Below are 17,423 nucleotides of genomic sequence, written 5' to 3'. Positions count from 1 at the left end.
ACATTGTAATATAAAACTGTTTGTCCTAGAAGGGCACTGTGTAGTATGGGGAAGGGGATTTTAATCAAAAGAAGACCTTCTTCATAAATTGTTTGATTTTATGACTGAGCAAACTAAACAAACAAATTGTCTTTGAAAATATGCATCAAAACATTTAGGTAAGAAAATGTGTCGTAGGTCAGTTGTCACTGCAAGCTAGGCTTCATTAGACCTTTGAAAAAAGTCCTGGGACCAGATTGTCATGTGTTTGACAAAAAGGAAGGACTCTGTTTTAGTTCTTAGCTCCTGTGTGAACTACCTGAGTCTGGGTGTGTGGAGTGACTGTCGTATGGCATATGGCTTGTCTCTGTTCCTCTCTGCAGAATTATTTCAGTGTTTCTCTGTAGAAAAAAATATATTTATCATAAATCATTAATGAACTGTTGATTTAAAATATATATAATACATACAATATATACCCCAAATCCAACTGAATTATCATTAATCTCTTATAAATGTGGTTTTCCAATTCCCACCAGGTTCAAAGAGACGTGACAAAACAAGCCATTTCTATCCTGTATCTTTATTTCAGACATTTTTTGTCTTACTGTTTTTCTACCTGTCAATTCATACTTGAACTCACCTCCTAATGTTATGTAAGGGCCTTGTTAGTTTGGAGGAGTGTGTCTGTAGAAGTTCAGGTCTCAAGTATCAACTCCTGTGTTTCGGATGAGGAATTGTCATGCTCAGTCAGTTGTATTTGGCTTTGGATGTATTAACACAGCATGACAAAATCCACAAGAAGCATTGTCTACTTCCCACAAGCAAAGATGACTTGAAGTTTACTCTTCTGCAGGTAATGTTTGACCCTGAGCCAAAATGTTCCTGTTCCATTTTTTTTCTGTCAGAGCTGGTTTGAAGCTGGATGCAAAAGCCAGGATTTTTCTTTAACCAGAACCTTCCCGCATCTCGCACCGGATCTTGTTTAATACATTCAAAACCCTGAATACTGGGAGTAAGCAGCCCCACTTTCTCCCCTTTATCTTCCCAAACCAGGTGGCTTTGTGGGGGCCAATGCTGTAATTAAAAAAATGCAAATGTGGTAATCCAGTGTTCCCCTCTGTTATTCTCTATTAATGAAGACCCCTGCCTGCTTTCTTGTGTAATGAAATATTTTGGTGTGAATAAACCACACTGCGTTCTCTCCACAGAGATATGCCAGTCATGCAGTCGGTCGGGATTTTTTTTATTTTTTTCCTGCTTTGACTGACAGACACGTTCCTTTGGCTAAGCTGCAGTTTGAAAATGATCCAAAAGATAAAGTGAAAAGAAAACAAGAACAAGTTAAACTGGTATTGCTGCTGCTTTCTTTGGCATGAACCGAGAGACTTTATTGAAACGGATTGATTTTATAGATGTTGTAGTTCCTTTCAAAGCAAAACATTGAACTTGATGAACAGCAACCATAGTAAAAAGACTCATGGAATTTCTATATTTAGATCAAAACCTCTTTGTCATACTGTAAGTCTAATTAAAGGAAACAAATAAACTAGGTTTATTTGCTAGAAACCTAGTGAGGTCAAAGCTGCAACATATCCATTAAGAATCCAGACAAATATCATCACAGCTTTCTGTCCTCTTTTCCTACATTATTTGACACTTTATCAAAAAGCTAACACGATCCAATTCAACAGCCCTGCAATAATTAAAACCTTTATAAGGCTTATAGTATACAGGCTCTGTTGACATATTGCCTTCGAGTGTTTGATTAAACATTATTGGAAATCTTGAAGGATTCATATGTGATGCTGTTGAATCAAAGCATGTACTGTTAATTTTAATTCATAGGTGGCACATGAATGTTGTGAGATGCTTTTTAAACCTCCAGCTGGGTTGGTCTGTCAGTGGGAAGCCTGTTTGAGGGATCCAGGCCTCGAGCACTAAATGACATGTTACTGGTTGCTGTGCATTAAAGACACAGATGTGTTTTCCATTCAATCTTATTGAAGCCTGTACCTTGACAAATCAGACTCCAAGCTGTAGTGTGACCCTAACACCCTGTTCACACCCTTTGATTAAGCTAATAAATTTCATATATCAGTGAATGTGGTTAACTGACCTGTTAAAAGTCAAATCTATTCATGTTATGTTTGTTCATTTAAATTAAATATAAGCAAAGTTGGCCGATTTCCTTCCTCGCTCTGATGCATCATCTAATGTTTTTGTGTTGTCCCTGAAGTTCAGAGTAAAAATAAAACTAACTGTTTCCATGAATAATATACAGGCTCATTTAGAGTTGAACACAAAGGAGTAATTGGAAAAAGGAGGTAGTTATCATGTAGGGCAGTGCAAAAAAAGCACACTGAGGAAGATGTCTGGCTGAAACACTGTGATTTTGAATGAAGACTTTTTGTATTTTGAGGGGTTTTTACTGCTTCAAAGGATGATATTTATCTTTTTTCCATATTTTTGCAAAATGTTCTATTTTCCTTCATGATAGATAGATAGATAGATAGATACTTTATTGATCCCGAGGGAAATTCAAGTTTTTTTTTTTTTTTTTTTTTTTCATGAAAACATTGCCACCAGCTTGGGAAACAACGTCCTTTAAAATGCAACTACTACCTGTATGTGTGTTTATGTAAATGAAAAGAGGTTATTTGTATATAAAGTATACGTGTTTCGGTTGAAATTACAGTTCAAGCTGCAACAACACAAACCACAGAGAAGAGAGAGCTTATAATGAATGTGGACCACTCAACAAACACCCTTGTGTTTGTAAGTATCTGAAAGGATCTGACGGCCATGCAAACATCTGATGCTGTCTGCAGCCAGAGACACAGACACACGAGGCATTCAGGAGCACGGCTGTGTCTGGATTTAGAGAACGCTTCGCCTACACAGCAAATTTCTGGAGTGAAAAAATTGGGAGATGAACAAAAAATAGTGAGTTAGATTTTCTGAGTTTATTCACACATTTTGTTCAGTGATACTCTTCTTGGGCGGTGTTAAAAAAAAAAAAAAAAAGTTGTTCATTCACAACGTGTTGAAGACCATGATTAAAAACTGCTCCAGATTTCATTCTTAATAGTTCTGTTGCCACGTCCAGCAGTGCTCACTTGGGACTTTGTTGGTTGAGAAAAATTTGAATGTGCACTTTTACTTCTCTTTCTGTTAATGTGAGTGGTTTTCACACTGGATGCATTTATTCTAAGTAATCTGTACAACATGAATAGACCTAGTTTGTTTTTGTTTGTTTTAAATAATGAAAAAATGATTTTTTTTTCTCAGCTATTTTTTCATTTATGGTTTTTATTGGACGACAGAACTTCACCATTTTGAAGCTGCCATTGAAGCTGCTATTTGAATGCTCACTGTTATTTAAGAACACATAACTTGGTATACATGTACATATGCATCCCAGTATGGGAAATCAGTGAGCTATATTTTGTGCTTAAAAGCCACTTAGCTTTACCTAAAAAGCCACAGAGGTGGCTATAAACCAGTTGTGAAGCTGCAAATCCAATCCACCCTTCAATCCAGTGAAGTGTATTCTTGTTTTTGTGTGTGTGTGTGTGTGTGTGTGTGTGTGTGTGTGTGCGCGCGCACGTGGGTGTGAGTGAGAGAGAGAGAGAGAGAGAGAGAGATAGCACCTTGCATCATTTGCCTTGACTAGAAGTGTCTTAAACATTAGCTTTCATATTTATTTTGGGGGGTTTTTTCAGTGAGAAAAATGTGAATTGTTCAAACATACAAGCTCACGATCTACCTCAAAGGAGCTCAGCCAAAGTGAAATTGAGGCTGCAACAAAAACAAGAGCTGGATTCTTGCAGGATGAGAGTCTTGATGGCTGCTTCGTCCAATCTGCTTTCTCTCATTGAATTTAGTGAAAGAACTTAATGATCCTCTTGGAGACTTGATATCACAACCCTTGATTCATGGCTATAAGCAGGCGATATTTGTGTGTTTGTGTGTGTTTTGCTACCCCAACCGCAAAACGTTTTACCAAGCTGCAACATCTGGTGTTGAAAAATAAAGTCAATGCAGAAGTGCAAACATCTACAGTTCCATCAAGGCTCGTTTGAGGCTGGATATAAAATGTGGATAGTTAGGGGCATGACAGGTCTAACTGCAAGCAGCCTTGCTGTAGCGGCCTGTACAGTAAGAAGGCTTAAGGCCTATCTCATAGGCTCTTTCCACACCAAATTACATTTTTTAACACTGAAGGTGCATTTAGAGACACAAATCCACATATAGGGTTATTTGAGATACATGCATATTTTTTCAAGATCCAAAGGCCTTACAACATGCTTTGCAGCCTATTCATTATAGCCTAGAAAAGAATAAAGGTGTGAATTCACTAAATATTAAAAGCATATAAAAGTTAAAGTTTAGTCAACCTTCAAAAATGTTGATTAAAAATTAAGAATGAAATATGCATTAAAAGGCTTTGGTCAACTTTTACCATCACAAGAGTTTATATGCTTTTTGTGAGACTTTCTGTTGTGGCTTGTGCTGGTCTCATGTTTATGCTATCCTACTGTTGGGGCTCAATGGACACTAAGAAAAGGTTAGGTTAGAAAGCATGTCATCAGCTACTATTATTTTTGGCTGAGTCATTGTTTATAAAACATTGAAGTCAATCCTCTGGCTAAACAAGAAGGTCATAGAAAGTCTATTTTGATATGAAGTTAGGCCTTACAATATGTTTACACATTTGGTTAAAGTGATGGAAACAAGTAGCTTAAATTAACGTGCAACATACTGTAGACCTATTGATCAAATTTGACAATTTAAAACGCTATCTTTGAAAAAATAAGTTATGTTCACTTGGCTAACTTTTAAAATAAGTGGTTATTATAATTCTAATCAAATTCTAAAGAGCAACAGTCGAGTTGTCTGATTTTTTTTTTTTGTCAATGATTAAATCTGAATTAATTAAATAGACGCTTTGAGGGTCGATTCACACACTGATCGCCATTTTTCCAGGGGCAGCTGAAGGCATCACAAAACCCTGATCCATTGATCCGGGGATCCAGGCGCCGGTAGGACTCTTGTGTTTCAACGCCTCCCACTTTCACCCCCATTGTGGTGAATCTCCGGCTCACACACACTTTGCCAGACTTCCAGGAGTTGGAGCGGCTGGCTGAAGACGGAACACAGACAACTTAAAAAAAGAAGGGGAAAACATCTCCTCTTTCGCGCATGGATCTACTTTATTCTCTCATGGGATTTAAAGGAGTTGCAATTGTTTGCGCTGCTAGAAATGTTGGAGACTTTTGCCGGAAAGAAAAGGCAAACGTTCCCGACGGTGCTGCGAAGTTGTAAAAGTAATTTCCCTTGATTTTTTTCCGCCTGTAGTTCAGACTTCGTGTTTCTCCTGCCTGTAGACTCACAGCCATCATGGCGAGGCGGGCAGGCGAGAAGCGTCTGGTTTTAACGCCGAAAACGCGCGCTGCTTTCCGGATTAACCACCTCGGCTTTCACCGGGGCTTGTTGGCTTTTTCGTGGAGTTTCGTTTTTATCTGCTCGGCTCTTTCTTGTGGATATTGCGGAGCCGAGTCGGAGTTTTCCATCCTGGAGGAAGCGCAAGTTTTGGCCGACCAGATGAAAAAGCTCTCCTCTCAGGAACTAGGAGTCTTCACCATGCAGGTAAACGTGGAGGTGTAATGTTTAAAAGTGCACCCCGTCTTTATTTCTGTGTCCGATGTGCACGATGTCCTTGCGCCACTGTGAGTTTTAGCGGATTATAAAACCTTCAACGTGAATGTCAAAAAATGCATTGAAACCCTCAAATATTGTATCTAATAACAACAATCTCGTGGGCAAATGGAGTTGACAGAAATGTTTTTAAACATGAAGCTGCTGTTGCGTTGCTCAGTGTTGAAGTGCAACAACAGGCGCTTTGAAGTTAGGACGTCCTTATCTGGGGCATCAGCACGCTGGAGGTTTGCTGTTCTGGCCAGCTTGTGTTTCACCTTCATTATTCTCCAATCTGGTTAAATACACGCATTTAACAAAAGATCTGACAAGACCTGTGTGTGTGTGTGTGTGATTGAAAGGTGTGTAAACTGTCACTTACAGAACTCATCCTAAGGAATAGCCCACCCCATTGAGGGTGCATTTCATTGAAGGCTATTTTCTTGATTAAACCAATTAAATAAAGGTTGTTCTTTTATGTTACAATCAACCTGATTCAGTTAATTGGAACATGTGCTTTACGATTTATTCCTGGTTTATACCCGATGAAGCTGTGCCAATGTGCAGATGAAAACGTCATCTACATTTCCATGCATCTGCCCTGCAGTGTCTGTGCTAATATCAAATAACAGGAAGATTTCCACAGGCCCATCTCAGAAATCAGCCTTTAAAAAATGACACGTGTGTCAGTGACACACAAACATTTATCAAATTGTTTTGATCAGTGTATTCACTATAAATCTTGATTTATCATTGATGTAGGAGCTAAAATAGCTGATCAATCCATGTATTAGAATGACAGTTTGACAAATCAATGAAATGTACAAAATTAGAGTCAATCAAATTTACTCATTATTTTCGCAAAGATTGTAAATATGAGCAGCCCTCATATCTCTTATAGTATAAATAATTGAAACATTGATTAGACAAATATTCATATTTCACAAATTGTTAAAGATATGCTTGATATTTTTTGGCTAGTGAATGTATGTATTATTATGAGAAAAATAACAAGCCTATAATTCCATATGGAAATACTTTTCACATCTTGAACCCACAGTGTGAACACACAGTGAAACCCCTCTTTGCCGTGTCCATGGCTGCAGAGCTTCATCGAGCCACCAAATGGCAGGAGGTGCAGTGTGCTGGGTGCTGCAGGGTGCGAGAGGGGTGTTTTACACTTCAGAGGCAGATGCGCTCTGAACACAGAGGCGAGGCAGCAGGGGGGCCCTGCCCCCATTTGGTGTTTCATCTTCTCAGCTTCCACACTGCGCTGCCTTCATCCCGGCTCTGGGAGTCTGCTTTGAGGTCTTCCTCTGATCCCTCTGGATCCGCCTTTGTCACCGCTCATCCCTCCCTGAGCTCCAGTCTGTGCTCGCTTTCTGTTCCAGCATTCTCTCTGCTGTTTGTACACCCTCTTTTCTTCTTCATATTATTCTTGTGTTTTGCTCTTGCTGATGCATACAGTAAAATATTCACTCTTCTTTTACTTGTTGAAAGAGTGAAAATGCAGTGCAGATGTGTGGACAATTCTAAATATTTTCGACATCTTTTCATACTCTCCCATTTCTCATTTTAATTTCATGCAGCCCCTCCAGACTATTGATGAAAACATTCACTCAGGCTTCTTCCCGTGTGCTGTGAGAAACCAGTTTTGATCATGTTGTTGGACAAGCTGTGAAATTCTGGCTTGGCGTGAAGCTAATGTTACTTTGATTCAAGCGGTTTATTTCATGGACTTGTCAGGGTTTTTTTCGCCAAATGTAAGAGATTTGCATCCAGTAAAAACAGTCAACATCTGCCCACGAAAACCACTGCTGGAATCTGCGGGCCAAGCTGTCTGTGTGGACACCTGCTCTGATGCTCAGATGTGGCCTGACTCACAGTCTGCAGATGTGTGTCTGCTGGACTACTCCTCAAATTATCAGTTTTTCTTTTTGGCCCTTTTCCCCGTTTCCCCTGTGAAGTTATGAGGACGCAGTGATTTTCCACATCCCCCCCCCACAAAACAAGTCTGTATTCAAACAGCACTGACTTTAACATTGACTTCTGTTATCATGGCTGACATTTATTGGCTTCCTGCGACCTTTTTCAAATAGGAAGCTGCACATTTTTCGGATGACATCTGAGGGCTTTGTTATCAAGCAAGCATCCCAGCATCACCATTTAAAACGTAATTCTACCCCTCTCCACTCCACCCCTCATTCTGTGGTGGATGTGTAATTTGAGGCATTCCTTGTTACTATCTGTGAGTCACTGGGTCAACTTTGTTCAATCTGTCATTAAGTTACTCAATTGTCAGGGGACGCGGGGGTTTACAGACTGTAGTCTGTATGATCAGGTTCACTTCTCCGATTAGTTTGAAGTTTAACATTGAAAAGGTATTTCCTCCGTGCTTAATCATTAAATTAATGATTCTATAATTGGCTTTTTTTCATCTCTGTCATACTCACATCTTCTCACTCATACATGAACACACCAGACTCCAGCCGTGTAGTAAAGAGCCTCTGACACGTCTTGTTTTTAACCACATTGTTGCATGCAATGTAAAAAGTTTCCCCCCTGCTTTACTGTGATACATCAGGACATTGACTTGCACCAGCTTGAATGGTCATTTTCATTGTGAGCCTCCTGTCAGGTAATGTGGCTAAGGAGAGAATTTGATTGATGATTGGTTAAGTTAAGTTGTGATCGTGACATTACAACCTACTAAAGCGGCTTTTAAAGAGAAACAGATGAAATCCACAGCCGCAACTTTATACTTGTGTTATAGTTCAGATTCAAATGTTTTCATCAAGAGTAGTGTCGATTCTCAAACTTAAAAAAAAAAACTTAAAAAAAATCTATCAATAACAATATCAATAAATAACAACAATAATTGGCTTTTGTTGAATATCAGCATTGGGGGGGGACATACTTTTCTCCGTATTTTTCTACCAGGTATTTTGTACTCTTAAGTACAATTCATGCATATCACAATCATTACCATATTATATTTGCTTTCTTAATTAATGTACCTATTTAAAAGTGTTGAGTCATCACTAAATCACACTGTGGTGTGCAGCACGGCCTTATCTCTGAGGAGCTGCGTGTTCTCGGTGTATAAATCACAATGTTTAGAGTCTTATTCAGAAATAATTTCATGTCACTCTGAATAATTTATGACGCTGATGTCTTCCATGGGACCTTCAATAGTTTTGGTAAAAGGGATCACTCTGTGTAAAATGTAACGAATGGGGAATTCATGTCAGAAGTTCTACCGTGGGAGATTGTAATCACCGATGTGGATGGAAATACAGATTTATATTCTCTTTTCTATACTATTAATAAAACGACTCAGTGCTATTGCTGTCATGTTTCTCGCTAAGAGTATTTAAATGAGATGGTATTTACTCCCAGTTGGCTGATTTTTCACGAATTAAATTTGCCTTTGTTCGTTTCAAGGGTCTTAAATTCATGGAGAAGGGGGGTTTGTTTTTGGGGCTGACCTCTCCGGTTTCTCCGGCCCACTAATTGAACATTGATCGTTATTTCAGGTTTGTGCAGGGAAGAAGAAAATTGGGGTTGCTCTAGTTTTGGCTTGAATCTGTGATTGGGTTGGGTTTGATCCAAGGGAAACACCAGTGGAGGGGCCATCACAGAGCACACATTCCTACTTTGCAGTTTTTCACATTAACTCGACGTTTTGATGAGGGATGTTTTAACATGAATCTACTTCTTGGCTGATTAGGCGCCGTTTCTTCACTTTTTATGAAATCACATGCAGAGGCAGGAGGAGGAAGAGGGAGAGGAAGAGGGGGGAGAAGGGTTAGAGGATGTTCAGCAGGACATCAGAATTCCTGCTAGCTTCTCTGCAGCACGGCTTCAAAGCCTTCTTACCTCTTTCTGCATTGGCGGCATGGCTGTGTGCTCCAACAGTCAAGGTTATCGTGAGCCTCGCACAGATCCTCAGCTGCATGTGGGGATATTACTAACTCGTTTCTTCTCTCTTTTGACTTTAAGGCAGAAGTTTCACTGTTGGGCTGTCAGCCATTATAAACGTATCTTTCATTAAGTTGATTGCACGTTCAGTTGAATCAAACGTCTGTATCATATTGAGCCTGCGGGTTCTTTTGACGAGAAAGACAAAGCACATTTTTCTTCACCATAAAGCTCATCCAAAGGGCAAAGGAATATCTCCAAACACATCACTTCACGTTTCTTGTTCAGAAAAAAATAGAGCTCTTTTTGTTGCCCCCTCAGGCACAGAGGCTGCATAAAATCATATATACATAATCAACTATTCAGATGGTCTCATTTGCAAGCTATAGAATTTGGAAGCTCAGCATGTGTGGAGGTTTATGTTTATGGTCTTTAAGCAGCGCAAATATAATAAGATTTTGGGTTATTGACCTTAACTTTTGACTCCTTAAGTAATTATCATCTGTAGCTTCACAGCTTATATAAGCTGAACCATCCAATCAGGGGTTTTGTGTGTTCTGTTTTCTAAACAGGGATGCCTTACTTTAGTGTTAGCATGAAGGCTGCTGTGATGTGATGGGGATGCTTCTGAAAACCTGGAGTCCATATTTAAGATTTCTGTCATTAGTTCTGTCACATTTTTTCTTAATCTTACATTTCAGATTCTACACAGCAGCTGTAGTCATTAACTTTACTTCCTTAGTTTGCAGAGCAGGCTGTGTTCAGTTGGTTTTATGAAGCCTTTTTATTAAGAAAAGGCTGAAAGCAATAGTGAGAGCACAACATTTAATGTTAGTCAGACAATAATTAATTTCCTAAATAGGATATAGAACGATAAATTTAGTGCTGTTAATTAGCAATTAGCCTAGCATTGGCACCACAATGGCAGGAGTAGAGTTTTGGTTTTTTTTCTGTCGGCCTGCCCGTCCATCTTTTATTCAAAAAGAGAAGTATTAACACAAAACAGCTACATTTCATTTAAATATTTTCCCATCCAGCCCCAAAGTAAAATATCTTAAAAAAGTCTGGTTGAGTGGATTTGTGAATGATGCATGTGATCTGTAGAAATAAAAAATCCAGCATGAAGGTTATGTCGTTGATATCCCACAAAAGCTGTGTTTGACTTTCATGCAGGACTTAGGCTCTTTCATTTATACTGTCTATTACTTTCTTCTTCAGAGTTTCCTCTCGCCTCCTTTCTCTTGTATGGAAGTTTCAGGTCATCTTAGTAACAGGTGCTTTGCATTACTCAGCCCTGCATTGCGATGGCAAAGCTCCTTGTCTTCAGTCCGACCATAAATCGTGACGTGCCTCTGCGGTTTACGAGCCGTTCAAGGCTGTGCTAAACTATCTGCACCTCTCTTCCTTTTCCATTTTGACTGTTGCTTTTTACCCAGCTGTTATTGCAGGGAGAGTTATGTTTTTTCCCGATGCACTTCTGAGCTCTCGCACATAGCGAAATAATTCTTGGTCCAAAGCTGCTGCTGACACTCGAACACTTTATAACTTCCATTTCTATTGTTCTGTTTGTGTGTTATGACTTTTTATCTTCATTTAAGCTAATAAAAAATATGACATGATGTTGGTAATATAGTTCTTAACTTTATTTCTGAGCAAAACGTTCATATTAAATCATTTTGTTTTAATTTCTTGAGAAAAACAGCACAGTTGGACAGCTGCAAAGTCCCACAGCCACATCTGCAATGTTTCAAACCCTGGAATGAGTTCCATTTCAGACTTCAAAATACTTGGCTGGTCCAAAACCAGATCCAGATCTGTTGACTATTGCCTTTGTCATCCTGTCACAACGCAGGTGAACACAGAGCTAAGGGCCCTGCTTTTTTAAATATGAGGCTGCTTGTATGTCTTGGCCTGAGTCCAGGCACCAAATAGCTCATATCAGGCAGTCCTTCTATCCAACGTCTCTGCACCACAGTGTCTTTAACCTCACAGCTGAGCACACACATCAGACACGCTGAAGTCTCCAGAAGTGTTGGACATAACTGGAAACATCCTCGCCTCTTGTGGGTTTAAGAACGTTTTTTTCTAATCTATGAACCTCTATCAAGGTTCAGTAGTTAGTTAAATGAGTTGGTGCTTGTTCAGACAGCCAGCCCTTAACTTGTTCTTAATTTATCAATTCTAAATATTCATTTTTGGTGGTGCACCTGGTCAAAAAGTGCGGCGGTGGGGGGATTCAATGATGGTTACTGTTTTTTGGTTATCATCACTACTTCACATGTAAAGGACCGTTCTAACACTAAAATAGAATAATAAAGAACACGATACAAACAACTGAGGGAAGCAGTGAAGAGTATGAAGCAATAAAACTCTGCTCAACATGAACACGGTCTCACTTCAGATGAATGGTGACTGTTCAAGACTATTATCTGTAATCACACACACACCTTCATGGAGACACGTATACCTCGGGTATTACAAGATAAAGTCTTTTAAAAATGTTGCCATTTGTGCACACACAATAACCTTCCCTGGGCCACGGCTGGAAATTCTCAGGGGTCCTGTGCATATGTGTAAAATGGGCTCGCTGATAGATCTGCCTACATGCATTAAAAAAATGGTCTATTTTGTCATTCTGACACCTTAATATGTGCTTAATGTTTGACATACTGTACGTATCTCATTCTGCTCATGCTCCACAGCTCCTGCTCTGACCCTGAAGTCAAACAGCATTAAATGTGTAGATGAAAGCCAGGAAGAAAATATGACCTATTTTTAAGATGGCAACATGCCAGAGTGAGAACCACACATTTTAGGACAGATAAGGAGACACAGTATACTCGGCTCAGTGAGGACAGGTCTTCTTTTACATTCTCTACATACAGTTCACCACTTAACTTGTTTGTCGATTGTTTGGTGTGTGTCGTAATAGGTCAACCCAAAGATGGTCCAATAGCAAGTAGCTGAAAGGGGGAATATCACAAACTACAAGAGCATAGTAAATATTGGACAGTAGTCCAATTAAATGGCATAATTGGCCAATACCCCCAATGTACTACAATAAGTGTCTGATACAGCTATGGAGAACAGTATCAAAACCAATTTTATCAAGACTCTTTTCTGTTCATAGTCTGCGTCCATGTTTTAGCCTAACGTTTCAGCCTAATGATATAAAGATGATATGAAAACAGTTTTCAGGGATATCTTTTTCTCCAGAGCTGTTGGACACCACGACTGCCATTCATTTCAACGAATTCCCTCAAATTCTTCTTCTGCCTGTGTAAGTACAGCCCTGTGCACCATCTCTTGGCTCCTGCTGGACTGTGGTCTGGATGGAGCACAAAACTGATGTTCCTTCCCTTCTGCACCAGCTGTTGTGGTTTAAATCGGTCTGTACTGTCGTGGCCAGATCATTTATCTGACCACTTTTTGATCCGTCTCCCACGTCTCCCAGCTGAAGGAGGAAAAGGCCCCTTTCACATTTTGGCATTGACTAAAATTGGTTTTGCAGTGATTTGCTGCCTCCTCAGCCTGCGCCTCTTTGTGTCTGCTTCTGCTTGCTTTAAGTCTTTCCTGTGTCTCGTTTCGATGCTAAGCTCCTGTTAAAACTCTTAACTGGAAATGTCTGTGGAGGCTTTTTAACTGCGGTTAAACTTGATCTCATTAGGGGAAACAACTTTTTATCCAGATGCACAAATCTTTATAGACGGATGAATATCAGGATGTTTGTCATTAGAACTACAGCACGTAATTATAACCAATAAGTAATGTTTGGGCTAATTAAACACATTAATATCTGGCTGTTATCATGCCAAAACAGAAAATACTTTAGTTTTTATACTGTCCAAAAAATCAGCTTCTTCACTTTCAATGACAAATAAAGGACACAACCAGCAAATCCTAATATTTCTTCAACTGGGTTCTTTTTACTTGCGGCATTTCTGTCACTTATAAGATCTGAAAGTGTAGGCACATGGATGAGTTGATCAAGAGAGATTTCAATTTTAGTCATTTATAAAGCAAAAGTCAAGTCAGCGTCGGCTTCAAACGTTAAACCGAGGGGTTTTGGATGCTTGTAAGAGAAGAGTTTCAGATATTTAAAGACATTACATTGACCTGAGAGGTAACTATGATGGGCCTTTCATTCCCCCATCATCCCCTCAACAGATCTTTATATTGATTCATAAAGTATTAATGCAGCCACAATGAAGTAACACATTTGGCACATGAAGGTAGAGCCAGACGAGCTTACTCTCAGAGCCATGTTTGAGTTCAAACGACAAATCCAAAATAAAACTCTCTGCTTACTCTTTTTGTGGAGGAGGCAACTATTCATCATTTACTTTATAAATCAATAGATGACTTTCATGTATCGCCACACTCATTCACTTTAAAAGTATAGTATGGAATTGTTGACTCACTCCCATGATACCCCACAAGCCTGGACGTCACCTTTTGTTATTGTTTTGATTGAGAACCCTCCCAGCTGTTGCTTTTACAGATGACGCAGAAAGAAACTTAGAACATATTTAGTTTTTAAGTTTTATCAACAAGTCTTTTTGTCAAAAGTGCTGTTTAATTTTCTTTTATCGGATTGATCAACTTGTCCTTTCACCAGTGTACAGCGATGCCCTGCAGGTTTTCAGTGAGAGTGACCGTATCACTCTGCTTATAAAAGAGGAGGACTACTTTACTGCATGGCTTTGTTTTATCATCTCACTCGCACTGTTCTTAATGATTATCCCTCCCTCTTTTACCTCTCTCTTTCTTCATCACTATCATCCTCTCTTCCTTGTTCTTCTTCATGCGCTGGCACACACACGCACACACGCACACACACACACACACACACACACACACACACACACACACATAATCCTCAAACTCACAAAGCGAGAACAAACGCACTCAATGAGAGAGAAAGAGAAAAGACTCTTTATTGGCCATCCAGGCTTTGTCTTCCCCCCCCTCCAAATTCCTGCCAGTGTTACTTAGTTAGCACCAACAGGGCTGACCTGGCAGTCCGAGCCAGGGGACCCCGGGGCCACCCCTTAGCAAGTCAGTCCCTTCACTCGGCACAATGGCCGAGACTCGAAATGAACTCTCCCTGAAAGAGAGAAAAGGGGGGGGAAGGGAAGGGGGCGGGGGCTTGTGGTGATAGGCAAAGAGGGCAGTGAGCGAAATACCCTTTTGGGAGGGCAAGGAGAGGAGAGGGACCGGCCCCCTCCCCCTGACAGCGTGCATTTTAAGGCCCCCATCCCCCTCTCAGTGCACAAGCACACTCCTGCAGAAGAGGCTTTGCATTCTCGATGAGGAGAGAGTTGGAGCTCCTACTGTGGAGAAACAGATCAGACTGTTTTTCATGCCCCCTTTCTCTCTCTCTCAGAGCTCTTTGTTGCACTCATAAACCCACCGTTACCCAAAACTTCACAGTTGTTGAGAAATGCTGTTTCGGAAGCTGTCTTGAATTCCAATCTCTGTTTTTATGTTCCTCTTTTTTTGTGTTGAGGTGCATTTTTTTTGGGAGTAGATTCAACTGTGAATATGTAGCAGCAGTTGCTTTTGGGTTGTTTGTTGAGGCAGAGGGCTGCTTAGACTGTGATGTAGAGACTAAATAGGTGCAAGCCACAGAAATTAAAAAAAAGTGGATGATGTGCAACCAAGAAATTGCAGCTCTCTTGCAGAGTGATGAAATGTTCACAAAGAGTATGAACACTGTCGCCGTTGTTTGTATCTTTGTCTGTGACATTGAGGGATTACATTTCGCCTCTCAAAACTCAGCGGTCACAAGGTCATGGAGGTCAGCTCAGCTAGTTTAACTTCTCTCCTCACAACCGTTTATAAATAAACTCAATGCAGCCAGTTGGAAGTTCATCCAAGGATTCAAAATATCCAGTCATGTTTTAGTGTCTCAGTTTCACACACTCAGAAAAAGTTCCTTCCATTTGTGAACGTTGATGCACCAAATGAAAGGCAGAGGGAGCTTTGAACTGTGGATGTTTGAAAAGTTCGGTGGTGTCTTGAAAACCTTTGATGTAGCTAACGCTTTGTAGCTTGAGACTTCTGTTAGTTTTACATTCTCGCCTCGAACCATTTTTTATTTAGGACATGTATTGGCTCATGGGTACAACACTAATTAACTTACATTACTGACTTATTGCATCCAGCCATTATTATTAAAAAAAACAAACCCTTAAACAAACCAAAAAAGGTAGAAACAGTGATGGACATGAAACCGTTAGGAAGAGTTTGATACTTTGATTGAAAATGATTTACTGCTGGAGAAAGTTGAAACCATTGTCATGTCTGCTGTGAGCTTCACGCTGCACAATGACTGACGCACAGTAACGCACAAGGTGATTAGCCTAGCTTGGCACAAAGTCTGGAAATCGAGTTTGAAAAGCAAGCCTGTTTTGCATGCTGTATGTTCAGGACCTTTAAACTGAAACCATTTTTTTAGATATTTGAAAAGAGAAGGCAGATAAATAGTTCACAATGCGAGTGAAAAACATCATCAGTGCCTTGAGTTAGACAAGGTGCTTGCTACTTTGTCTGATTTTTCTGTCTTCTCATCTTTTTGTCTGCTCGCTCTTTGTTATCTCTCACTGTAATTGTGTCTGTGGGTGGTGCTGTGTGAACCTGTCCTGTGCCTTTTGTCTTCTTTGAAGACAAGTCAGGAAGTGACCTGGACTAATGAGTTGAACTTTGGACTTCTCTGCTCTCCTGTCTCTCTGTAAGAAGAGGCTGGTCCAAAGATAAGAAGAGAAGTGGTGTTTATGTTCTTGCACAGAAAATAGCGAGGGGTAAAATGTGATATGGCCTGTTAATGAGGAGGCAGACAGAAGTGATGGGGCTTTGATTGTGTGTTGAAATGGGGATGCTGTTTTTTCTTATCTTGTTAAGTCTGTTAAACTGAATTTAAAGTTGTTTTTAATTGACTTTAAAATGAGTCACACAGGACCATCCGGGCACACTCATACTCGGCAATCAGCACTGTGCCCAAGCACGCTTGAGCCCCAAAGACCAGTACATGTGACAAGTGTAAGTGCTCTGTTCACTCCCTCGGCCCTGTCATGCTTTAAATGCTTGGCACAGTTACGATTGCACAATAAGCACAGAAATCCAGAAGTGTTAAAGGTCTGTATCTGACCAAAACTACTCAACACAAGCCACAAAAATTCAGTCATGCTGCAGTCATGTTTCTCTGTGTGTTACTCTCACTTGTTTGAAAAGAGAAATATTCACCGTGCCGCAGCTATTGATCATCAGTTTGTAACTTTGCACCAGCAAACTGTGGGTCCTGCTGTCAGCGACGGGAGAGACAAACCCCACACTCGCATTGAGCCTTTTTTTCTGCAGTTTATGGATCTTTTATCTATTCATATAGGTTGAAATGTCACTGTGAAAATATTCTCCTGCATTGCACTGGATTTGAACTAACAATTAACCTACACCTGCACCTTTTTACCACAACAAATCCACTGTTACAGAGTTTTGCATCTATACTCTCTGTTGTTATGAGCTACAGAAACTTCTCACAAATATATTACTAACTTTCTCAGGTAACATATCATATGTGTAATATAAAGCAAGTTATTTAATCTTTGCATCCTTGTGCCTTTTTAGCATCCCAAAGAAAACTTTGAGAGACATCATTGTGGTCTTAAAGGAGGTTTCTGCAAAACAATGACTTGATGAATAAAACTGCATATGCCAATAAGATTTCAGCACGACTACCCGAGTACAGTAGTTAAATGTGGTGGTATCTGAAGCCATGTTGTGAACTGACTGATCCTTCAAGTGAAGCTGGAAGCAGCCTCTTA

General features: G+C 39.9%; 1 protein-coding gene across 1 annotated transcript in view; it reads left to right on the top strand.

Annotated features, from left to right (window-relative positions):
- The first annotated feature begins 5,288 nt into the window (after window positions 1-5,288).
- The window catches only part of cachd1 (cache domain containing 1), a 74,248-nt gene continuing 62,113 nt past the window's right edge, over window positions 5,289-17,423 (top strand). Inside the window, exon 1 of the mRNA XM_079350987.1 lies at window positions 5,289-5,631. Within this exon, the coding sequence (XP_079207113.1) occupies window positions 5,383-5,631 (249 nt within the window). The 5' untranslated portion in view covers window positions 5,289-5,382. The remainder of the gene's footprint in view (window positions 5,632-17,423) is intronic.

Source organism: Symphodus melops, assembly GCF_947650265.1.
Source record: "Symphodus melops genome assembly, chromosome: 8".
In the NCBI taxonomy this organism is placed as follows: domain Eukaryota; kingdom Metazoa; phylum Chordata; class Actinopteri; order Labriformes; family Labridae; genus Symphodus; species Symphodus melops.
This window is presented reverse-complemented; position numbering and strand designations above follow the sequence as displayed.